The sequence below is a fragment of the Vulpes vulpes genome, chromosome 1, assembly GCF_048418805.1.
Source record: "Vulpes vulpes isolate BD-2025 chromosome 1, VulVul3, whole genome shotgun sequence".
In the NCBI taxonomy this organism is placed as follows: Eukaryota; Metazoa; Chordata; class Mammalia; order Carnivora; family Canidae; genus Vulpes; species Vulpes vulpes.
Genome location: NC_132780.1, coordinates 143,842,391 through 143,867,345, shown reverse-complemented (window position 1 = coordinate 143,867,345; position 24,955 = coordinate 143,842,391). Strand labels below are relative to the sequence as shown.

The 24,955-nt window shown below is 43.0% G+C and overlaps 1 protein-coding gene across 26 annotated transcripts in view; it reads left to right on the top strand.

Moving 5' to 3' along the window:
- ADGRF5 (adhesion G protein-coupled receptor F5) overlaps nucleotides 1-20,471 on the top strand; it is a 103,317-nt gene extending 82,846 nt beyond the window's left edge. For 9 of the 26 annotated variants that reach the window (XM_072733576.1, XM_072733550.1, XM_072733589.1 and 6 more), the window contains 10 exons: nucleotides 699-908; nucleotides 3,098-3,310; nucleotides 4,953-5,111; nucleotides 6,999-7,207; nucleotides 9,510-9,689; nucleotides 11,466-12,860; nucleotides 14,121-14,162; nucleotides 14,253-14,312; nucleotides 14,921-15,005; nucleotides 16,896-20,471. In XM_072733576.1, coding sequence (XP_072589677.1) covers nucleotides 699-908; nucleotides 3,098-3,310; nucleotides 4,953-5,111; nucleotides 6,999-7,207; nucleotides 9,510-9,689; nucleotides 11,466-12,860; nucleotides 14,121-14,162; nucleotides 14,253-14,312; nucleotides 14,921-15,005; nucleotides 16,896-16,975 — 2,633 coding nt within the window. In that variant the 3' untranslated portion in view covers nucleotides 16,976-20,471. Of the gene's footprint in view, nucleotides 1-426; nucleotides 547-698; nucleotides 909-3,097; nucleotides 3,311-4,952; nucleotides 5,112-6,998; nucleotides 7,208-9,509; nucleotides 9,690-11,465; nucleotides 12,861-14,120; nucleotides 14,163-14,252; nucleotides 14,313-14,920; nucleotides 15,006-16,220; nucleotides 16,288-16,895 lie in introns of all 26 variants that reach the window. The other 17 variants (XM_025991029.2, XM_072733512.1, XM_072733507.1 and 14 more) reach the window with 3 other exon arrangements.
- The last annotated feature ends 4,484 nt before the right edge of the window (nucleotides 20,472-24,955 follow it).

Genomic DNA, 24,955 nt, shown 5'->3' with positions numbered 1-24,955 from the left:
TCCTCATGAATAATGTCCTCATGTGTGAGGATATTTTCATAAGGAGGAGTAAATGTAGAAAAACTAATAGTTAAGGTACCTATCTCTCCCAGTTTGCCTGAGACAGTCCTGTATAATTATTTGGGCAATAAATTCTACAATCTCTCTACTTCATATGTAGTTCTAGAAATTACTCTTTGGCTTAGTAAGTGTTGACTGTGTACTATGCTCAGTGCTAAATTCTGGGGAAGGAGAGTTCACACTTTTATGGAGAAGAGATAAAGAGAGAAGTTAAAATACAACACATTAGTATTTCAAAAGTGTTTAAAAGGGTAGAGAATGGAGCTGCTAAAAGAACGGAGCCACTCGGCATGCAAGAGGTTGGAGGGAAGCTCGGGTTAAGTCAACATCCCTAAGTTTGCAACCTTTTGCCCTGCTGATCATCAGGCGATAATTCCAGCCACAAAGGGGAAGTGCACGAGATCCTCAGGCATGATACGGAAATGAGTACAGTTCAGAGCACCACCGGGAACAGCCTAGAAACAAGTAAAGCCCAGGAGCAGCAAGGTACCAATCCCACATTGACACAAGTGGAGTCAGGACGGTCCATTGCTTTCTGCCTGTCTTAAATTTCACTCATGTGTCGATGTCACCAGAAACACTAAACATTGTGCTTGTTGTTGGTTTTTCTTTTGTCTGTTTTGTTTGCATTCTTTCAGCCAACCTAACAATAACCCCGGACCCAATTTCTGTTTCTGAGGGACAAAACTTTTCCATAAAGTGCATCAGCGATGTGAGTAACTATGATGAGGTATACTGGAACACGTCTGCTGGAATTAAAATATACCAAAAGTTTTATACCACGAGGAGGTTTTCTGATGGAGCAGAGTCAGTGTTGACAGTGAAGACTGTGACCCGGGAGTGGAACGGTGAGAGCAAGAGCAAGACCCCAGACCCTATTCTGCTGCCTGGGCCCCTGAAAATATCCTGTAAGAGGGACCAGACCTGGATGGCCTGTCCTGGGACATGCCTGTGTCATCACACTGCATACAAGAGCCCTTTAGGGGAAGATGTCACCATTTCCATTTCACAGGTGTGGAAATGAAGGCTCAAAGAGAATAACAAATGCTCCTAAGCTTCTACATCTTAAGTTGCAGAGCCTGTTCCGCAACTTGACTCTGATTCAAGAGCATGAAGTTAAGAGGGTTGTTTTATTATTTATTTATTTATTTATTTATTTATTTTGTATTTTTTTTAAAGATTTTATTTATTTATTCATGAGAGACGCACACACACACGGAGAGAGAGGCAGAAACAGAGAAAGAGGGAGAAGCAGGCTCCATGCAAGGAGCCCGATGTAGGACTCAATCCTGAATCCCGGTATCACACCCTGAGCCAAAGGCAGACGCTCAACCGTTGAGCCCCCCAGTAGTCCCTGTTTTTTTATTTTTAAAGATTTATTCATTTGCTTGTTTAGGAGAGAGAGAGAGCACAAGCAGAAGGGTATAGAAAGGGAAAGAGAATACCAAGCAGGCTCCCCACTGAGTGTGGAGTCCCACATGGTACTTGATCTCACGACCTGAGGACCTGAGCCCAAACCAAGAGTTGGACGCTTAACTGACTGAGCCACCCAGGCACCCCAAGAGGTTTGGTTTTAAAAGTAATTTTACCAGACTTTTGGGAGCTTTTCACCCAATCATGATACCAAAAAAGAAAAAAATCTAGGTAAAGGATTTATATGCCTGGTTCCAAAGAAAGGAACATTTGCATTTCGTATTTATCTCTACACATTATTTATGTTGAAAAGAAATGCAAAGATTTGGAGGGAATAAAAGATAATTTAGTAGAATCTGCAAAAACAGCTGACATTCGTTGAGCTCTTAATATGTGATAAGTGCTGTCCTAAGTGTCTGAGTGGATTAGTTTGTTTAAAACAATAAGCCTAGAAGACAGTATTATTAGTATCCTGGTTTTACAGATGAAGAAACTGAAGCCCAGTGAGGGTAAGTAAAATATTAGAGGTTATATATCTGGTGAATGGTAGAGCCAGGGTGAAACTGAGACTGTCTGGTTCTAGTGGCCAACTGTTGACCACTCCATTCTGAAGCTTTTCATTAACTATAAGGTTAATTAGTCCAGGTCTTTATTTGTTCATATAAGGCCTTGGCAACATTGTAGAAATAACCAGTCATTGTGTGGCTGGCCTTGGGAGTATAGATTCAGGAGCTACGCTGAACTTGTATCTACTCTGTCCAATTGCTCTTTCCTACCAAGGAGGAACCATACCTGGGGAGGAGCCATAACCTTTCCAGTAACATAAACTATTTTACAGTCCCATACTTGGGTATTGAAAGAATTTCTTCTCATCTAAATTAACTGCACTTTTATTTTATATTGAATTTAAATTTCCCTTCCTCCCAAAAGCAATAGAAAGGGGTTGGTTTTCTGTGATTGTTCCACCTGTTTTTCCCTCCAGCTAGTTGCTGTTCTGGCTCCTCCAGGGTTGGGGCAGAGAGAGGGAATGTAAAGAAAATCAAAGGGTCTTACTAAACTGTAGGTGTTGTAATAATCTTCCTATACTGTCCCAAGGCTGCTGTGCAGGTAGCAGCTTATCGTCTACTGGGCTCTGGCATAACGTCCTCTGGGAGGGATGTCTGGGTGGCTCAGTGGTTAAATGTCTGCCTTCGGCTCAGTTCATGATCCCGGGGTCCTGGGATTGAGTCCTGCATTGGGCTCCCTGCATTGAGCCTGCTTCTCCCTCTGCCTATGTCTCTGCCTCTGTGTGTGTGCATCTCATGAATAAAAAAATAAAGTCTTAAAAAAAAGAAAGGAAAAAGGAACTGTGATTCTATGCCTAAAAGGCTGTATAACTTTAAATAAGCCACTTAATTTTATTTAAAAGTAAGTGAATACTTAGGCTATCGGTTGGTCCTTCAAATACGTAGAGAATCCAGAAGAGTCGATCAAACATTTTCTCTTCCAGTGTCCAGGAAAGTGTGATGTGCCCTTGCCCATGCTTGACAGGGAGCAGTAGTAAGCCTCTGCTGAACCTTCCCGGCCAGTGCTTTTGTGGAGCAATGATTACATTCCATCTCATTTTTTGTTTCCTTCCACTCAGGAACCTATCACTGCATATTTAGATACAAGAATTCGTACAGTGTCGTAATGAAAGATGTGACCGTTTACCCACTGCCTCTAGAGCCAAACATCATGGTTGATCCTCTGGAGGCTACAGTTCCCTGCAAGGGGTCCCATCACTTCAGATGCTGCATTGACGAGGATGAGAACTACAAAGTGACCTTCCAAGTGGATTCCTTATCCTTTCCTGCAGGTAAGACATGAATTGCTGCATGGTGAGGACATATTATTTCATTCCTGTAGAATCTCAAATTTTCCTCTTAAAATAGAGGCCAAGAGACATAGGATTGCATTAGTGATAGAATATAACTGTGTGAACACCACGAACCTTTCTTACCTTCTGTCATACTGTGTGGCCCAAGGCTTGTTGGTCCGTGGCAGAATTTGAGAGCCTGTGAGGGTGGAGCCCATGGGTTTTAGTGGAAGCTATTGAAGACAGTGTTAAAATACTTTCACAGGCCTCTGCTTCCTCAGTCTATTGGGTGTTCTGGTGGTCCCTCCCTCCATGCTATGAATCTTTTAAGAAAAAGAAAAATAGAAATGCTTTAGCTACTGCTGGGGCTTCTTTGAGGGCATCGGCCAGTAGGAGAAACCCAGAACCTTGGAGTGACTGTGACACCCTAAGTCACCAGCACAATGTCAGGACCCTCAGAGAGTGACATGCACACTCAGCAAGAAAAGCAGAAAAACAAATTTGTCTGCCATGGTTAAGAGCTTGGTCTCATCTCAGGGTGAGCAAAATTCTCCCCCCAAAATTCCAACTGCTCTACCCCCACTGGGGTTTGAGTTTGAATTTATACTGCCTGTATGGCCCAGGAGCTCCAAGCTGAGGAGTAACTATGTACCCATGGGTACATAGGACCCATGGATAGCACCCAATGGTAGCTGGCAAAAAAAGAAATTCAAATCCTCTATGGTAGAATGTACCCTCAAATCCAGAAGCCTCAGGATTCCAGATACCTCAGAATTCCTACAGGTTAAGGTCAACCAAATATGAGCTCACAACCCCAAATCCCAAAACAGAGATACCTTCATAGAAGGGATTTACAAGCTCATTTATTTTTTGAACAGTTACCTATGGGGACATGCTCAATGCAAACACCATAGAAGGCAATGAAAAGGAGACAGAAGAGTTGGGGCACATATATTACTATCCAGCTGGAAGGGTTCGTGTCATAAAGACAATGCATATAGCATGCAATTTCCAAAATGAGCAATGCAGATCAAAAGAGCACTGGAAGTTCAGAAAAGCAGGGCCCAGTAGAGATGAGAATTTAGAGAAGGCTGTATAAAAGGAGGATATAGAATCCATCTGGTCACTGAAGTATTTAAGCATTTCAATATTTTTGTGTTTAATGTGCATGCATTCAGTGCTCTCTATGTGCCAAATACAGAGCTAGGCATAGGGAGATGCAATGATAAATAAGACCAGGTACTTCTCTCCAAGTCTTTATGGTCTAATAGAGGAAACAGACCCATAAAGAGGTGACTCTAAACCAATGCGGTGAAGGCAGGACAGGAGAAATGCACAGGGCATGACAGGTTTTGGAGAGGCAGAGGGAAGAAAAGGGATGCTGAAAGGCATTCTGACTATCCAAACTGTACGGGCAGAGATTTGGAGTTATGAATGGTGGACGTAGAGCGTAGGTGAGCACCATGTAAGTATGGACAGGCTTACTTCAAGGCTGGAGGCATTTTTAAAACTACATCAAAAATTAATGTGGCGCATGCCTTGGAAGAGTTTGGACATGTTTATCCATATTGGATCAGTTTACCAAAATGTGTGCTTTGGATATTCATCTTGTGACTTAATTCTTTCAATAATTCTATCTCAGAAAAAGAAGTTAATGGCAAGCAAGTGTGCTACAAATACAAGTTCATGGCAAGGACACCAGTTTCCTGGTGTCCAAAAAAGCTGGACATATTTTGTCATTTTACCAATGCTGCTAATAATTCAGTCCGGAGCCCATCTATGAAGCTTAATGTGGTTCCTGGTAAGAGCATTTGAAATTATTTTAAAATGTGATAATCATGAGCAGGGATTCATTTACTCATTCACTCCCTCATTCACCCATTCAATAAATAGATGTTAAGCACTTTCATGGGGCAGGCCTTGGGCTAAGGGTGGGAGATCTGAAACAAACAAACAAACCCTAAGCCATGTGGACTAGCCTCAGGTGTAGGGGAAAGGTGGATGTGATAGATAAGTGATCACATCTAATGTGGTAAGGGCTGAACTAGAGACCCTAAGGGTCGTCAGAAGAGGCTGCCAGGTTTGACTCTCCTGGTGATAGTGGGGAGGAAGTGATCAAGAAAGTCTTAAGGATCAAGCCCTATTTTAGTGAAGTCTGGGAGGCAAAGCACTATACTGAGCAATGCATAGTGTCTTTACGGGGCTAAGTCCCCTTTGAGGTTTCAGCGAAGGAAGGGTGTCCCCATTAGACCTGAGGACACGGCTACATTTAAAGAGTCAATCTAAAAAATAGGCTACTGTCTTTCCCATTCTTTGTCATCACTGAGCCAATATCCTTCCACATAATCTTTTCAAGGTAGGAAGTCATGGTTTATGGCCATTTCTGTAATAGCCGATGACCAAGAACTCTCCTCAGGAGCAGCATAGAGGAAAGTGAATAAAGGATTGTCCTGGGCTTTCACCAGAAGCAATACCCCAACCCCCCACCCCCACCCCAAGAAATCTCTGTAATAGGACCTCTGATATCTGAAGGAGTCATGGCTCTGTCACCAATCGTGTTTGGGTTTACTGAGGGATTTGTGGTAATTATCACATGTGTTGGTAACTGAGCCCTGGACATCAAAGTAGGAAGCAATTTAGAGTTCCTTGTCTCTCTGAGTCACTGTCCCCTGACCCTACCAAGCACACTTTCTACAGGAGTAGCCAAGATCATTTCTTCACTGTCCCCCATGCCTCTATCTTCATCCAGGCACTGGCATATTTGATTGATTTATCTTTGTTCTCCTTTTTTCTCATACCAGGTATGATTCATCTTCCTTTACCTAGTAGAAATTACTTACATATTTCAAGATTTTATACAATGACTGAGAACTCAATTAATGCTAAATTTGTAAGTTGGTGAGAAAGGGATCTGCCCATCAGAGAATCAAGAGATGAGATGAGAGATTCTACAACAAATGTCATTTTCCTGTTCAAGTCTGGTCTTCAGTGGGTGTGAAATAGAGTCACCTCTAAGGGATGCCAGAAGGAACAAATGTTTACAAACATTGCTTAGAATATTGAGGTCATGGGTACCTGAAATTCCCACTATTCATTATATATTTGAATTAAGGCAGTGCTTCTCAACCTTGGCTGCACACTGGAATCACTGGGGAAAGTTAGAGAAATAGCCAATGCTTAAATCCCAGCCCCAAGAGGTTCTTAGTTATTTGGGCTGGAATGAACCTGGATATTGGTATTTTCCAAGTTCCCCAGGTAATTCGAATATGCCCGAGTGGAGAATCCCTTGGATTAAGGCGTTATGTCCCTAAGATTCCAGGTAACCTGATTATCTCTTATCTGGATGAGCACACATTAAGCTCTCATGATTTTTCCATTGCTTCAATTTTACAGGCAGCAGAGAGAAGATTCCCAGGCATTGGAGGATGGGGATGAGGCATAGAAGAAATAAATTCTGTTAGGAAAAGCAAGTGCAGGTGAAAGTCAGATTTGTGTCAAAAGCACTAAAAGGGGCTTTGGGAAATCAGGCACAAAATGAAGAAAGGGGGTAATTCTGAAAAGGTCACTGAAACTAAAGAGAAAAATGAATTCAAATATCAACATTCTAGCTAGGCCTGACTGACTGTATTTTGACGATCTTTTGTCCTCCTTTCAAATTGTCCCTTTTGTTTCCATGTTTCCAATGCAGGAAAGAACATCATGTGCCGAGATCCCATAATAGGTGTTGGGGAGCCTGGAAAAGTCATCCAGAAACTCTGCCATTTCTCAAAAGTACCAAACATCTCTGGGGGTCCTACTGGAGGGATCATAACTTACAAATGTGTAGGCTCCCAATGGGAGGTGAAGAAAAATGACTGCATCTCTGCCCCAATAAATAGTCTGCTCCAGCTGGCCAAGGTGATCCTGAAGTCTTTGACTCCAAGCTCTTGATGGGGAGATTTGTCTAGCTTATTGTATTTCTTAACAAATAGGCCGTGGGATGCTTTGTGTTGTTTCCAAAGCTACTTTTATTTCTTTAATTCCAAAGAAGATGCAATCCTAGAAATGCTTTACATTTTTCTTAAGTTCAAATATGGAGACAACAAAATATGTACTCTGCTCTGGGACCAGCTGTACCTTGACTTCTCAGTGCTGTGTTTCTATTACTTTCAAGGTGCAGGTAAAATTATCCTCTCATACCATCTCCTTTGAATAATCTTGATATCTAGCAAGCAGCTCTAATCTTTTCAGAAATAGAAGAAACAAAAAATAATTTCATCCGTGCAAACAAAATGTGCTTGGACTTTATTATAGGTCTGAGATTTCTTCCATCTTTAGAGGTAACCTTTAGTTATGAGAGATAGAATTAGCCTGGCTCTATTACTTAGAAGAGAGGTTCCTGACATGAGGTAGGGGAAAATTTTTTTCTTTTCATAAAAATAAATAAATGTTACCTCATACTTAAGCTGTCAAGAGTAGAGCCTCCTAAAATGCTGTCAACTACAATAAATAAATACTGATGAGGCAACTAGTGGAGTTATAGTTAATGACATTGTTAGACAAGTGGTCCCAATGACTCTCACCATTGGAAAAAGAATTAAGAAAAAGGAGTGATATTGATTTGTGTCTCATCTAATTATCTCCTGTCTCTCCTCTTGTCTTACACAAAAGTCATCAAAATACCTATTATGGGGACACCTGAGTGGCTCAGTGGTTGAGCGTCTTCCTTCAGCTCAGGGCGTGATCCCGGGGTCCTGGGATTGAGTTCCACATCGGGCTCCCTGCAGGGAGCCTGCTTCTCCCTCTGCCTATGTCTCTGCCTCTCTCTATGTGCAAAGCATTATTGTAGGTGCTATCAGGGTAAAGAGACCAAATCAGAATTTCATCTCTGATTTGTTAGAGGACATAATCCATTTGGGTAGTTCTGTACACATTATTTTTGCTTAGGATAATCAGGAAGCTCTGTTTGAAAGCCTTGGTCTCTGAGTTGGAGTTTGGTAAGGATACATCAGTAATATGAATTTTCCTAATCAAGAAAGATAGAAATATTATAATTTGAAATCAATTTGGGCTTTGGCCCCAATTCTAGATACTTAGATACATTTTCAATGGAAAAAGGCCCTGTTGGTCTATCATGCTCCATTAAGTTTATCTGTTCAACATATATTTATTGAATACCTACTATGTGCCAATTTATGACTTATACTATGTTAGACATCATAGTATATCAGAAGGAATATAATACATTTCAGATTGTTAAGGAGCTTATAATTTAACTAAAGAGATATTGAAATTAAGACACAAGATGACATTGGTAGAAATGTCGAAAATGTAAAGTGTGTTAAGCAACAAACACTTTACAGGGGCACCTGTGTGGCACAGCCCATTAAGCATCTGACTCTTGGTTTCAGCTCAGGCCCTCATCTCAGGTTCGTGAGATCAAGCCCCACTTTGGGCTCTGCACTGAGCACGGAGTCTGCTTGAGATTCTCTCTTTCTCTCCCTCTACCCCTCCTGCTCGTGCTCTCGCTCTTAAAAAGATAAATAAATAAATCTTTTAAAAACAAACAAACAAACACTTATGCAGTCAGATAAAGGAACTCCCCTGGGTTGGAATACTCATCAAAGTTCTTTATGGAGAAGGTCGAATTGGAATTCATTCTTTAAGCAAGGCTTAGATAATTAGGAAACAGAAGTGTGATCATTATAGATGGGGTGACCATATAATTTACTATCCAAACAAGGACACATTTTGAGAATAAAAGAGGGCATTAGTAATAATTACACTGAGACAGTGGATATAAAACAGAATTGTCTCAGGAAAATTGGGATTGAGAGTCCCCCCTCCTAAAGGTCAGCAAAGTAAGTCAGAAAAAGCAGAGTAGCAAATGTGCTTCCATTCAGACCATCAAGGGATAATCCGACTCAATTTTAATCTAGTTCCCTAGGAATCACATCTACTTTCCTTTTTCTTTAACTAGTCATCAGGTTGACATGTGTTTTACTGTTTCCCTTCTATGTGTGAGGTCTTATTCTATTCTGAATAGCACACACATTAAATTAAGAGATAAGTCATCTTATAGGATATATTTATAGGAATGGAGAAGAGAAGAAACCACAGACGTAAGAGATTTTCTTCATGGGTAGATCAGCAGGATTTGATGACAGGACTGATGGCATGTTTTTTGTTTGTCTGTTTGTGTTGGCTTTTGTTTTACTAGGCTTTGACCAAGAGCCCCACTCAGGATAAGAAGCTCCCAACATACCTAAAGGATCTTTCTATTAGCACAGGCAAGGTAAAACATGAAGTCAGCTCATTTCCTGGGAGCCTGGGAGCCATCGTTAACATCCTTGATTTGCTTTCAACAGTTACAACCCAAGTAAATTCAGAGATGATGATGGTGAGTTTGTTTAGACCTTATAGGAGCTTTGGGTCTCATCTTTTCATCCCTTGGAACTTGTGGTCAAGAAACATAACTCCTCCCCATTGCAACTCCTTCTTTGTCTTTTTCAGAGCAGTACTCTGGATATTAGGGTCACATAGTATGCCTTGTGCTTTGTCAGCTATGGTTTTTAGGGACACAGGGAGTGATTCTAGTATTCATCTGGGGAACTTAAAAAGATTTCTTTAGCGAATCTCCGTCTTAGTGTCTTCATTAAAATAGAATGAATTCTTACCTGCTTTGGAGAAAACCGGGAATTAACAGATTTTCAGAATATGTATAAGGTGGGACTCTCAGTGGTCTAGCATTAAACATGAACTTTGAAGCAATCGGGGTTCTGAGAGGAGTCACCCAGAATTCAAATGAAGAGTTCAAATGATGAGACTTCAATGAAAGGATACTTGTAGTGGTAAAGCCAGGGATAAAAAAAGCAAAACATAGAAGCCAGTACTACTCTGAGGACTAAAGGGGAAAAATAGAGGAAAGAGTGAGCCTACAGTGGAGGGAGAACCAGGCCTTGGAGGAGGGATTGCTAGCAAGAGCAACAGAACTATCACCAAAGATGTGCAGAAGACATTATGTGTGTATAGGGGGTGAGGGGGTGAGGGCAGTGGGTAGTAGGAAGATATATTTCAATTTCTTTCTTCTCCCACCCTCCCATCTCTACCAATGCTTTCCAGTGGCCAAACCTAGCCAGAAGCATCTGGCAAGCAGCTTGGGTAACAAGGGTCCAAGGAGGTTATTGGACCTCTTATAGCGAGTGCAATGAATTCCCACAAACTGGGTGGCTTACTGTGAGAGGAACTTACTTTTTCTCTCATGGTTCTCAAAGCTAGAAGTCTGAAATCAAGGTGTCTGTCAGACCACGTTCCTTCCAAAGTCTCCAAGGGAGACTTTCTCTGCCTCTTCCAGCTCTGCATAGTTCCAGCACTCTTTGGCTCAGGACTGCCTCAATATACCTCCTAACTTTGTTTTCACATGGCCTCCTCTTCTCTATTTGTCTTTTCCTCTTCTCTCCCTCATAAAGATGCCTGACATTGGATTTAGGGCCCACCTAGGTAATCTGGGATGATTTCCTCTCAAGATCGTTCACTTAACTACATCTACAAAGTCCCTTTCTCCAAATAAGACCACATTCACTGGATCTGGGTATTAGGACATGTTATTTCCGGGACCAGCATTCAACAAGCTACAAGGTTCATAGTTTCAGATTAAACAGGACAAGGCAAAGGAGGACAAAGAAATTATATTGAGAGAAAGCACAAATGGAAAATGACACCCAAGTTTATGGGAGACAAAATCAAAATATTTAGCATAAAAAAAAAAACCAGAATGATTCTTTTGCCAACAGTTTGGTGTTCAGCATTGAAGAGGGTCTTTTGAAATAACTTCACCCTTGCTGGTAAAATATCACCTTTACAGGTTTGAAGTTTAAAATAAAATAAAAGTTACTAAATATCTCTACCAGCTTGCTGAATTGGCCTTAGTGGGGGTGGGAGGTGGTTCTTGGTAAATGTTCAATGAGGTCTCAGAGTCTTGGGGACGCATCCCCTATTAACTCCCTGCCGTAAGAGGGAGGGACACAGAGCCCCATAACCTGTGATGCCTCATTATTCTCTTTTCTTTTCCTCTTACCTATACCCATGCAACCAATTTCTGGGGAAATGTTACTTTTTCTCTCTTTTATGATTGAAGGAATGTGGTTGATTTGACCCCATGCTATGTCAATTACAGAACGTTCTCTCTACGGTTAACACTGTCCTCAGCAAGCCCATGTTGAGTACCTGGAAGGTGTCCCAACAGCATCAGACCAACCAGAGCTCACAGCTACTGGATTCAGTAGAAAGATTTTCCCGAGCATTACAGACAGAAGATAGCACCTTTTTATCCATCAACCAAACTAACGTGCAGATGAGGAGCATGGTAATAAAAACTGGCCATCCAAAAACCTACAAACAGAGCTTTGTTTTCTCAGACTTGGACCTCTGGGGCAATGTGGCCATTGACAAGTGCGAGGTGGGAAGCCTGCAGCAAGATTCATCTATTGTCACCGTGGCTTTCCCAACTCTCCAAACCATCCTCACTCACGATGTTCAAGGAAAGAATTTTGCCAACAGCTTAGTGATGACAACCACTGTTAGCCACAACATAACCATGCCATTTAGGATTTCAATGACTTTTAAGAACATCAATCCTTCAGGTGGGGTACCACAATGTGTCTACTGGAATTTCAACCTTGCCAACCACACAGGGGGTTGGGATAGTAGTGGGTGTTATGTGCACAATGTCGATGGGGACAGTGTCTCCTGCGTCTGTGACCACCTAACATCATTCTCCATCCTCATGTCCCCCGACTCTCCGTACCCTGGTTCCCTCCTGGAAATACTACTGGATATCATTTCCTACATTGGGTTATGCTTTTCCATCTTGAGCTTAGCAGCCTGTCTAGTGGTGGAAGCTGTGGTGTGGAAATCAGTGACCAAGAATCGGACTTCCTATATGCGCCACACCTGCATAGTGAACATTGCAGCCTCTCTTCTGGTTGCTGACATCTGGTTCATTGTGGCTGCTGCCATCCACGACCATTTGTACCCACTCAATGAGACAGCCTGTGTGGCCGCAACCTTTTTCATCCACTTCTTCTACCTCAGCGTCTTTTTCTGGATGCTGACTCTGGGCCTCATGCTCTTCTACCGCCTGGTTTTTATCCTGCATGACACAAGCAAGTCCATTCAGAAGACTATTGCATTTTCTCTTGGCTATGGCTGCCCTCTTGTCATCTCAGTCATCACAGTGGGGGCCACCCAACCCCAAGAAGTCTACACCAGGAAGAATGCCTGCTGGCTCAACTGGGAGGATACCAAGGCCCTGCTGGCCTTTGTCATCCCAGCACTGATCATTGTGGTGGTGAACATGACCATCACGGTTGTGGTCATCTCCAAGATCCTGAGACCTTCCATTGGAGACAAGCCAAGCAAGCAGGAGAAGAGTAGCTTGTTTCAGATCAGCAAGAGCATTGGGGTCCTAACACCACTCTTGGGGCTCACCTGGGGTTTTGGTCTTGCCACTGTGTTCCAAGGAAGCAATGCTGTGTTCCATATTATATTTACACTCCTCAATGCCTTTCAGGTAAGTTCTGCAGGGCAAGGTTCTCAGGAAGTATCTGTACTGGTGTGACAAATTAATGATAGAAACACAAACACAGGTTGGAATGGGGAAGGATTTTAGTTCAGAGTAGGCCCTAGCCCTAAAGAGCGGGAATTGCAAGAACTCAATGAGCTAGAAGGGACAGATTCTTCTGCTCCCATGGAACCTTGTACCTCTTATCACCTGCATTATAATTTAGCTGCATGCATGACTTACTTTGAAAAGCCCTGAAAATACAAGTAAGAGGAAAGTCCCTTCCCTACACAGGATTTTTCTATTTATCCAACATTATCATGATGCCACCAATGATCTCCTAAATGAAAATACCACTGTTAAACCAGGTAATCTCTCTAGTTAATTTCCACAAGTATTAAATGAGCTCTATCTCTGCGAAGTCAGGAGTGGCATCTATCTTATTTATCACTATATCCCTAATAGTGCCTAAAAAAGACTTTTGCACAGAGTAGGCACTCAATAACTGTCTGTTAAATACTATGAATTCCATGTACCACATAGTATGTTCTCTAGAAACATTTGCTGGAGAATGAATGAATGCCCTGTGTAAGGTAGACATTCTGCTCTATTATACCAAAATGAAAAAGACACACTCTTTGCTCTCTTATAGCACATAACTAACTATGATACAAGCTGCATTGGCAGAAGAGCTTTAGCAGAGGTACAAGCAGCAAGGCTTTGGAGCACAAGGAAAGGAATGTTTAGTTCTGATTCAACCAGCACATGGGTGGTAATCATAGGCCCCCATGTGCTGGCGAGAAGAAATTGAGACAGTGCCCCCAATGCTCATGCTAAAGCCACACAAATCCACATTTCTGCCTTGGGGCTCATGGCTTCAAACTATAAGGCTCATGTCTAATGAAGTTTATAGTATGGCTTGACTACAAGGGGCTGATTACTTCACCCAGTGCCCCAGGTCCCCATCACAACTACGTGAGCACTACTGTAGACACAAGAGGTGTATTCGATAGCACAACCAGCAGGTCCTCCAGTCCACAAGGAGGGTGGGGATAAGGAAATAAAATAATATCCTTATAACATTATAATATTTACGGTCCCCTGGTGTGGACCTACTGTAACCTTTTTTATGTTACTATCTATTGGATTCATTCCATAAATACAGATATAGGGAGAGGTAGTACAAATTCAATGCCAGGTTAATAGTACTTCCTATTTGCTGGGCAATAGAATATGATTAAAACCCACCTCTTCCCAATTCTTTTCCAGGGATTATTCATTTTGCTCTTTGGATGCCTCTGGGATCAGAAGGTAAGAACAATAACAGTTTCATGCTTCTAGAAAAGTCAAAGGTGCTTGTGGCATATTGAACTTATGATGCCTTCTTTTAAACAATTGCAGGTACAGGAAGCCTTGCTAAAGAAGTTTTCACTGTCAAGATGGTCTTCTCAGCACTCAAAGGTAAGTCTTTCCTTTGTAGAGACTATTGACAACCTCTCTCTCCACATCCAGGGCCAGCATGGATTATTCCACTGTTTGTGCTTCACACCTGATTCTGCTTATTAAAGCCAGCCACAGAACTGTCATTAAGATGCTGTCCCACATCTTTAAAGAGGGATCAGATAGCACAGATAATACCAATTGGAGGTCAAAAGAATTCAGTGAGAGACAAGAAATCTCCTAGGGCAATAATAATCTCCTAGGGCACTAGAGAACACAATGTGAGGGATGACGATGAATAGATTTTCTGCAGCTCGTTTTGGAAAATAACTATTGCACTCAAACGTGTTTGACTGTGTTCACATGTCGGAAGATACCAAACCCTATCGAACAGCAAAACATGTATTTGATAGTTATTTTCCTAATTCTGATGAGAGTCCAGTGTTTCAAAGCGGCTTTCCTGCTCAATTTGTGTGAAGTAGAAATTCCTGCTGGTCCAGGCTCTCACTTTCAAGTGGAATGAGAGATGCAGGCAGTGACCACCAGAGGGCAGCAAACGAAACATCCTAGAGAAAACAGGGCTGTGGTTTAACGTTTGCTTTGTAATTGTCTTTCTTCTCTTTTTTTAGTCAACATCCCTAGGTTCATCTACACCAGTATTTTCTATGAGTTCTCCAATATCAAGAAGATTTAACAATTTATTTGGAAAAACAGGTACGTAGTGATTTCTAGGTCACTCCCTAGAGCACTTAACTTTGGGTTGACTCAAACAAACATGCCCTAATGGGGAATCTCACACCCCCACCTTCCCACTCCCCACTTTACAGCATTTACTGACAATTGCCTCATCTGGGGTAGGGGCAAGAGGTTAAATACAGGAGCTGGCTTACATTTTCCCAAACCACCAAGAGGCTGACACAGAGGGCAACTGCCTTCAGTGGGCAGCTAATAATAACTTAAGAAGGCTAAGATTTAGAGAATCTAGACAAGCCTGTGGAGAGCTGTCTGTCAAAACTGTATCACAAAAATTAGAACTATAAATTGTTGGCCTTGTCAAATGTGGAGCTCTTTGCTATTCCTGTTAAATAGGAATAGGAAGTTCATGTTTATGGGTTAAGATGCAGCAAAAAATATATTTAGAAAGCTCTACTATAGGATCACATACTGTGAGTTTCTTTTCCCCCTTTTTCCTTTTCTTTTTCTGGAGTGTACTTATTGTACACATTGACATTTACAAAATTGTGCATATATGCAAGAGGAATTACCCAAGTTATCCATTCTATTAGGAACATGCACATTTAAATTGCTCTCTCGGAGGTATCAAATAAATGAAGTAAATGACTTTGGCAATGGGTCTCAGTTATTCTGGTAAGTTGAAACCTCTGCCCACCATCCCCCACCCCCAGGAAAATAAGCACCAGAATTGCTTCCAGCTTCTTGAAAATGAACAGATCTCACAAATGCAGAATCTAGACTTGTGTCCATATTCCAGACTAAGGCTTTTCCTATAAAATCATATTTGGAGAATGCCTATTGTTAAAACTGTTAAAAACTCCAGAGGACTTGGTGTTTGATGCATTACTCATGAAAGTGGAAGGTTTTTACTTTTGATTTTGAAAGTCACTGATTAGGCCTGTTGTGAAATTATCAAATCTTCAGGGTATAGTATAACCATTGCACTTGCCCCTCATGGTCACTAAATGATTCTCAGCGGAATCAGAATTATGCAATATATAAGGCCAATAAAGTGTGTTCTTTGTTTCTGAATCAGTCCGATGGAAGTTGGAGTTAGGGCTGTGTTCCTGAGGTCCTGGGGCCTGAGATTCCCAGTCAGTGCCATTTGATGGCTTCTCGAGAGTCATTAATGCAGCTCTGGGTTGGCCCACTTGAGGGTCCCATAATCACTGTAACTTTGGTTTATGTTGTCAGCGGCCCCAAAGGGACCCCCAGTCAATGATGGAAACCTTGTTAGCAGTGGCAGCTCACCAATCTGATGGTAGGGTGGGCACCCCGCCCCCACTTGTTCTGTGCTCAGTCCCTGCCTCCTGCTGACACCAGCCCATGTGGTTGCTCCATGGCTGCCCCCTCCGCTGCACCTTTGTTGGCATCCCCTGACTTCTGCTTCTTGTCCAATCCTTCCTTTTCTTCGTTTTTTCTTTCCTTTTCTTTCCTTTTTTCCCCTTTCCCCCCTCGCCTTCTAGCTCAGCCTCTGGGTCCCCCCCAAAGGCTTTCATAAGTCACCCCAACCCAAGGGGACCAAGGAGCTTCCCTCACGTGGATGTCTCCAGGCCCATGCATGTGGTGGCATGTGGAGGGCTGCCCATGTTCACATCTCCCTGTCTTTTGTAGAAATCTGGCTGCTGGTTTGATGTGAAGTAGTTAGTGCTTGTCTTGTCGGCTGCCACGCATGCTTGAGAACGACAGCTTTGTTTGTTCTCTGGCACTTCTGGGTCTTGGGCAGAGGGCAGGCATGGGTTTGTTTCCAGGCATGGCCGAGCTTACCTGGCTCTTGAGCTAGAGCTCCCTCAGGCCAGCAGGAGAGATTCATACCACAACAAGCATGAAGTCTTGTCCTTAAAACTGAGCTGCTGCTCTGTTTTTTAGGAACGTACAATGTTTCCACCCCAGAAACAACCAGCTCATCCCTGGAAAACACATCCAGTGCTTACTCCTTGCTCAACTAAGAACAGGAAAATCTACCCACGTGACTTCTTAAAGGACAGCGGATATGCTCTGAAAAAAAAAAATCCTTTCAAAGCCATGGGTAAAATGTTTTCTCCGCAGGCTTCCTGGAGCAAATGCTGAAGAGACTTTTGCATTAGGGAAAAGAAGCTTCCTTTTGTAAAGACAGACTAAAAGTCATTGTTGAGTTTATTTGCTGCCCCACCCCACCCCTTGTGTGATACTATACATGTACAGTATTTAAGTGAAATTCAAGCCCCCAGAGGCCCAACGCCCCTGTCTATATTGTAAAATAGAAATTCAAAGAGACATTTCTACTTTTCACATGTTGGGCACAAGCATAAGCTTTAAAATAATAAGCATGAGGCTAGGACCTAGGAAATACTTCAGTGAACTCTAAGAAGGAAGGAAGAAAAGAAGGAAACAGGAAAAAAGGAAAAAAAATAGAGAAAAACAATCAAGAGCCACAGTTTAAAATTTCCATGTTAACTTAATTATTCTGATACTGTAACATGGAGAATACAAAAGTGACTCAAAAATGGAAACTGAAATGAGCCATGGAGAAAGTTTGGTGTCTTCCTGGTATTTTCTTAGCTAGGAGAGAAAAATTTAAAAAAAAAAGAAAAGAAAGAAAGAAAAGGCACCAGGAAGAGATAGGGAGGCAATTCTAACATTGGGATGCTTTCAAGTGGATAATAATATTTTCAAGGGATGCATGGAAGGAGACGTAATTCTCCTGATGCTAAACACACACACATATGCTGGTGCATGTTAAGGTTTGAGCTCAGTGGACGGAGCAAGCAGAGGAAGTGGGAGAGCCGTGCTTTATCAGATCCAAGCAGATCCAACTGCTAGTTACATTTTTTACCGTTTTTTGGAGCAGCCTTACATTTTGGTCTGATCCACTTTTTGAAGGCAAAAAATATCTATTTTTATATCCATCACTTGCCAAATGTGACATATTGTGATATAAATGTGATATATTGCACTGAAAACAGATCCTGACTGTCGTATATTATATTTAACAGCTTTAACCAGGTACTTCTCTGTGCATCATAGAATAGATTTTAATAATCTTATGGCATTGTTTATCATTGTGGTTGCTACTGTGGATTTAGGGGCCCTTGGTGTGTGGTATAGCCCTTACGTTCCAAGACCAATATACATTAAGAGTTTTGTACTGTCTAATTTGTGTTTGTTCCAACCACTTGGAAGTCTTCTGGAATGAAATGTTATGGTTGGCTACTCTCTGCTCCCAGTGATGCTTTACCTTGATGAGCAGATGGTGGAGTTTCCCCCAAGGATTTGATTATTTGTGAATTATGTCCAAATTGTGTGTGTGTTTCTTTTGGTGTGTGCATTTCATAAAAATACAAATATTTATTAAAATTGCATCCATATTAAAGTTAAGCATGTGATGTAGCCACAGCAACCATACATTCCAAATTGAAGTCTGATCCCAGAGAGGCAGTGAAGCAGAATAAAAATGTGGGGCTACTCGGGAAATGGGGGCCATGTGGTCTTCAAATGAACTGAGAACCAGAACAGATCTAAACATCAGGAAGGTAGGACAAAGGAGGCTGTGATGTAGCAACCTTTTATTTATTAAGTTTCAAAAGAGTTTCCTTTTAATATTTTAACTCCTTCACCTCTCTTCTTTTTATCTTTAATTTTATATTCTACTTCTGCCTCTCTTCTTCAGGGGGCGAAGCAAGTGGGGCAAGTAGAAGTCCTCATAATGTTGCAAGTAAATAAGCTCTTCTTTTCTACATGTTCACAAATGATGTAGACATCTACTCCCACACTTTCTGGAAATTGTCACAAAAGGAAATGATTAAGCTATTAAATTCTCCAGGGATGGTCACCTCTGGGCAGAACTCAGTACGGAGGAGACAGAGCCAGAAGCTAGGCTAGAGGTCAATGGAATGAGAATTAGAAGTTGGAGAGAGAATGGCCTGGAGTAATCTCAGGAATAACGGAGGCAGGGTTATACAGCACAATGTGTGAGCCCGACCATCCTGACATGATCAGCCGAAGAAGGCATGGCACTCAGGAGGAGCTCAAAAACACAACGGGGCAAGAAACACTGAACTTCCACCCACGAAGGGATCCTATGGGAAGCATTGTGTTGTGAGGGGAACCTCTATAATGGCAGGAACCTTCGCAGAGTTCATAGGATGTGGATTTGGCCCTTTGCCCATGTGCATTAACTGACACATGTTCCCTTACCCCGAACACACACACATGCACACACGCGTGTGCATGTACTTTGTAGCTTTCAAGCTACAACACCAGATCCAAATTCCAGAACACCTACGAAAACAAAAACTTAGAGACATTCTTACTGGTTTTCTGCTCAACTGCAAGATACATAGCTCAACCACTGCCGTTTGCCAAGAATATCCTAAAATAATAGAATTCAAAATTGTAAAAGAGAGCAGTCCATGAGTCCATGAGCTTTGTGAAAGCAGGAGTCCTGTCTAGTCCTGTGTTCATTAGTTCACAATCAACAGTGATTGCAAAGCTTTCAGCAGCAGATTTCTAAGGAAGAGGAAGAAGGAATGTCGGCTCTGATGTTGGTACAAAGTGAGCTGTGTGGTCTGCTCTGCTTGCAACGTGCCCAATGCTTCCTCATGTTCCGGACCCCTCTTGGTGAACAAAGTCAGTTCCAAGGGCCAAAATTTACTTGCATTAAAAGGCTTTCTATTAAGTCAATTTCTTGCAAAGGGATCTGTGCCAATGCTTCAGAGGTTGTGAGGTTAAAGCATTCACAAATGTGCAATTAATATAAACTACAGAAATATTCTTTGGGAATATTGTTAAGTCCCGTGTAACAGGTCATGTCTTGAAGTAGTCATGTGTCCACCATCCTCCTCCCTACTTCTTACATATGGAGAAAGAAGTAAATAAAGATCCATGGGCTTTTCAGGATATAAGTTGCTAAAGCCAGACGTGAAGAAACACTGAGAAGTCCTAGCCTTTTGTCATTTGTGTAGAGAAGTTCAGAGAGATCAGTGTTGACGGTTAAACAAAAGTGACACGGAGAGGAGAAAGATCATAGCAACCCGTAGGCACAGGGGCAGGGGGTGGAGTTATCTGAGGGGAGGGAGACAGAAAGTCCCACCATTTGAGAAGACAGAGGGAGACCAGTATGGTCACAGAAATCCCATGTAGATGGAATGCCTTTGATGTGTGGCATGTGAAGGTGACGTCAGATAGACCTTGTGCATCCCGAAGGGAGCCGGTGACCCAGGCCAATGGAAGTCTGATTCCCTGAGTGTCCAAAATAAAGGAGGGGTTTACAGTGGGTGTTATCTTTCTGTGATATCGTTAAAAAGTCAATGAAAATCGTGTCTCATTTGAAAGATGTTAGTTTTGAAATGAGAAGCTACAGGTTTCTAACATTATGACTGGGGATATTAAATCATGTCATAGTAGTATGTCAGCACACAGCTATGTGTCCTTTCCATGCTTATAACAATAAAATATCTAGTGAGATCTCGTGAAGCTTTCTTTTTATAAATTGTCTGCTCCTTTGTAAATAGGCCATTGCTGCTGTTGCAGGCTTCCCTACCAGAAATCCCACCAGGATTTAACTCCACTCTCCACCCAGCGAATGGTTGCTTTGGTTCTCCGGGCATGGGGGTGGGTGGTACCGGAAGCTCCCAGCTGAGCTCAGTTGGCTGACAGCACTGACGTCTTTCCTCACACCGTCCACACTCCCATGCAGCATGGAAAGCTTACAGAGGTTTGAAACGAGAGACCCTGAAGTAAAGCTTTCAGCACCTAAATGTCCAGGAAAAAAATAAACAAATAGCTATTCTAACATTTGTGTGTGGCTTGGTTGGAATTTTCATGAATGGCTGAAAACAGAGTCCCAAGAGTTCTGTGAGCAACAGATTATTCCATCCACATGGGCCCATGTTGCCTGTTTTCATATTCTATCATTCTGTAACATGTTACCACAAACATAGAGGCTCAAAACAGCGCTCACCTGCTGTCACATGGTTTCTGGGGGGCAATCAGAAGCCTGGGCATGGCTTCACTGCGTCCTCTGCTCAGGTACTTACCAGGTGGAACTTAGGCAGGCAGCCAGGGCTGTGGATTCATTCAGATGAGCTCACTGGTTGTTGGGTAGCATTCCATCCTTTGTAGGTCTAGGACAGAGACCCTCAGCATCCAGAGGTGTCCTGCCATCCCCTACCATGTGGCCTTCTCCACAACATGGTCCTTTGCTTTTTAAAAGTCAACAGGACTTCTGTGCAGCTTTGAATCTCTGACTTCTTCAGTTTCTAGACTCTCTTTTAAAGGACTCACCTGATTAGGTCCGAAATAATCACGCTTGTGATTAACTCAAAGTCAGCCTTGATTATATCTACAACATTCCTTCACCTTTGCCATATGATGGATTCCACTCCTGGGAGTGATGTATTTACAAGTCCTGCCCAAGTTAATGAGAGAGGCTCACACAGGCTTTTTCAACAGATGGTTTAAGCAAACAACATGCAGGATTCAACACAGCTCTGTAGATTCTGTATGAGGCCTTAGCTGTGGCTATGCGACCTGTAAGCATTTTTATCCACAGCAGTAATCACACTTAAAGGCTCTCTGGCAGGACCACTAATAAAGCTCATGTGATGCAAGTACTATAGTGTTAACTCTGTTTGCTCAATACACAAATGTGAAAGAAGTCACCTTGCCCAGGGAGATGGCATCCAGCTCTGTGGGAATTCGGGGAAAGGGTGCTGTTTGGGAAAAGTCTGATTTGTCCAGATGAAAAGAGGCATATCAACTTTTAGGGCTGACAGTCTTCCCCAGCACGGTTCGTGTCTGGTGTGCCAAGTAGAGTGAGTCCAAGAGCTGATTTTCCCTTGACACTTAGGCCAACAGATCAGAGACCCCTAAGCAACACAGGTGCCAGGGAGTCCTCTAAGCTTTGGTTAACACTCACCTCCCAGATCTTAAAAATAAAGTCAAAATGTTCATTCTGTGCTGGGCACCTCTCATCCTTCAAGGCTTCCCATGAAGTGCTGTGGCCTGGCCCTGGGAACATCTCCTCCTCAATAGACCCACACATCTCTCATATGCTTGCCTCGTCATAGAAGCTTGTTTGGACTCTTCTGCTCTTTTGCACCTTTTTTTTTTCTTTCTAAGGTAATGCATACATCATTCAGAAGGAAGATGTTTATTTTTGTATTTTGAAGACTTTTCTCCCCTGACTTTATGAAGTTTCTGCTTCCTTCATATAAACAGGAAGAAAAGCATGCTTCCTATGAATACTTTATGTAAAAACGACTGCAGCTTTCTTTGTACTATTTGGTAGTGCCAGGTAAGCTGCATTGTCTGAGGAACTATCATAAGTCGAGTGTATTTTAAATTTTTAGTAGCCACCTTTAAAAAAAAAGTAAAAAAGTTGGGCAGCCCGGGTGGCTCAGTGCTTTAGTGCCGCCTTCGGCTCAGGGTGTGATCCTGGAGACACGGGATCGAGTCCCACGTCAGGTTCCATGAGGGGAGTAAAAAGTTAAAACTAATTACAGTAATATTCCTATGTAACCAAATATATCCAAAATATTATCATTTCCAGATGTAATTAATGTAAACTTATTAATGAAACAGTGAACATTCCTTTCCTTTTTTTGTACTAAGTACTGAAATTCTAGCATGTACTTTTCACTAACCAAACACCTCCGTTGTCCAGTCACATTTCAAGTGTTCAGTAGCCACATGTATCTAGAGGCTACTGCATTGAACAACACAGCTTTATTTGTTTTAAAGATTGTATTTATTTATTCATGAAAGATAGAGAGGGGCAGAGACACAGGCAGAGGAAGAAGCAGGCACCATGCAGGGAGCCCAATGCGGGACTCGATCCCAGAACCCCGGGATCACGACCTGAACCAAAGGCAGACGCTCAACCGCTGAGTCATCCAAGTGCCCCACAACACAGCTTTAGAGCATAAACCAGAGACAAATGCTTTCTGCTATCTGCCTTCTGTATACCGAGAGCAGGGTAGGAGAATGAATTTAAAGCAGAGCAGGTACCACATCATCCATGCTGGTCTGTGCGGAGACCTGGCACATCCTGGGGGTTTGGGGGTGGGTAGAAATCCAGAATTTCTCTCCCCAAATACTTCTTTTCCACATAACTCCTGCCCCTCCAAGCTAGCCTGAAAGCCACCCTGTTAAAAACCCTCCTCCGAGATTTTTGACAAGCATAGGGCATTTGTCCCAGAAAATTAGTTCCACATCTTCCCCAGGAAGGAGGAAGTGTCTGGAATCGCCGTTAGCCTTCTTTCATGGAGAATGAGCCTGCTTTCTCCTCAGTGTGGTATAGCAGAAAGAATGCAGCTCCTGGAACAGGAAGACCCTTTTCCTCACTCACCTGAGCCTTTCCCTAAACCTCTCTGTTCTTTGGTTTGCTCATCTAAAAAATGGGGATCATTCTAACTACCACCCAGAGCAGTTGTCAGGCTCACAAACCATGGTTGACATAAACAGGTTTTGTAAACTGTCGAGTATTATGCAAACAAAAGATTATTTCCAATATCTCCTTGAAAGACAGATAGAGGCTGACCACAGAGAGCCATAAGGGGCATTAAACTCTGGTGACCCTAAAGGGATTTCAGGGGAATTCTAAGCCCTGGGCATCGAGGGGGGTCATTGGGAGGACATTGGATCAGAAAGGGTAGGACATGGTTCATCAGGTACCTATGAGGAAATAGGTAGTCCTAAAAACAAATTACTGACTGAAGATTTCCTTCCACTAATCCCGTGTGTAACATGACTTTTCTTCTAGGGCCTCCAAGCACATAGGTAGACACACCTTCACATAGACCCTCTGCGCTTCCTGGAAGAGTCCAACCCTTTCCCTTGCCTCAGATCCTGGGCCAGCACTGAGCCCCTTGCCCGTACCGCCCAGAGGGTGCATATGGGATCCCAGGCCCATCCCACAGCCCCTTGGGCCTTCAGAAGCCCTTAAGGATGGGGAGGATGGGGGCGCCCCTGTGGATCAACTTCCCACTGTGACTCCTTCTGAGCCCTTTGCGCCTGGGTCTGGAAACCAGATGGTCCTGGAGGATGAAAGTTTGGGGAAGCAGGAGAGCTTTGCAAGTGTGATTAGAGGGTTCCCAGGGGAGGCCTGCTCTGAGGGATGCTTTCCCAGCATCAAATGGGCCCATGTGGCAGACTTCCAGGTGCCCCTGTCTTCCAGGGCAGCCAGCCAGCAGCAGCATTCAAACACAGCTCTGGCCCTGTGGGCACTCATATCAAATTAGCCCTCATAGCGGCAGATGCCAAGCAGCGGACTTTAAGATAATGGAACATTACCTCAAAGGCCTGTGATGTATCCACCCCTTCTCTGTGTTCTCATCAGTGATTCCAAAGAAGTGAGGCAGTCAGAAAGCACCTGATTAGTTCCCATTTCCCAACCTCAAGGGTAAGGGTTCTAGGTCCTCACCCCCACCCCCATCTTTCCTTATGTCCTGTGTAAATGGATACCTAAGGTGATCCTCTAGCACATTCTAGTGAGGAAACCAGTCTTCATAAGCTTCCTATGCCCAGCAACTCTGGGGCAGACGGAGCAAGAAGGGAGGCAGGAGGGGCACGATCCCTGAGGCCCGCCTGTGCCGGAGCCCGGTGATGTATGGCCAAGTACCCTGTGGGGTGGCTGTGGTCTCCCCCCACAGCTGAAGTCATCTTTCCATTTTCCAGATACACACCTTTTCCCTTTACACTTGGGGATGAAGAGTTGCACGGTCACCGGCGTTCCCTCTGCACAAAGGGACCGTGGGCAGGGGAGACGTGAGACCTTTCACACCCCCACGGTTTTCCCTCTTTAATGCAGAGCCAAGCCCCGACGTGATATTGCTGCTGCTGTTGAACTACACAGAAGCAACCCAGGAGCCCGGGGGGGGGGGGGGGGGGGGCTGGGGGGGGGGGGCTTTTTCTCAGCAGGAAAAGCAACAGGAACTGATTGTGCAAGT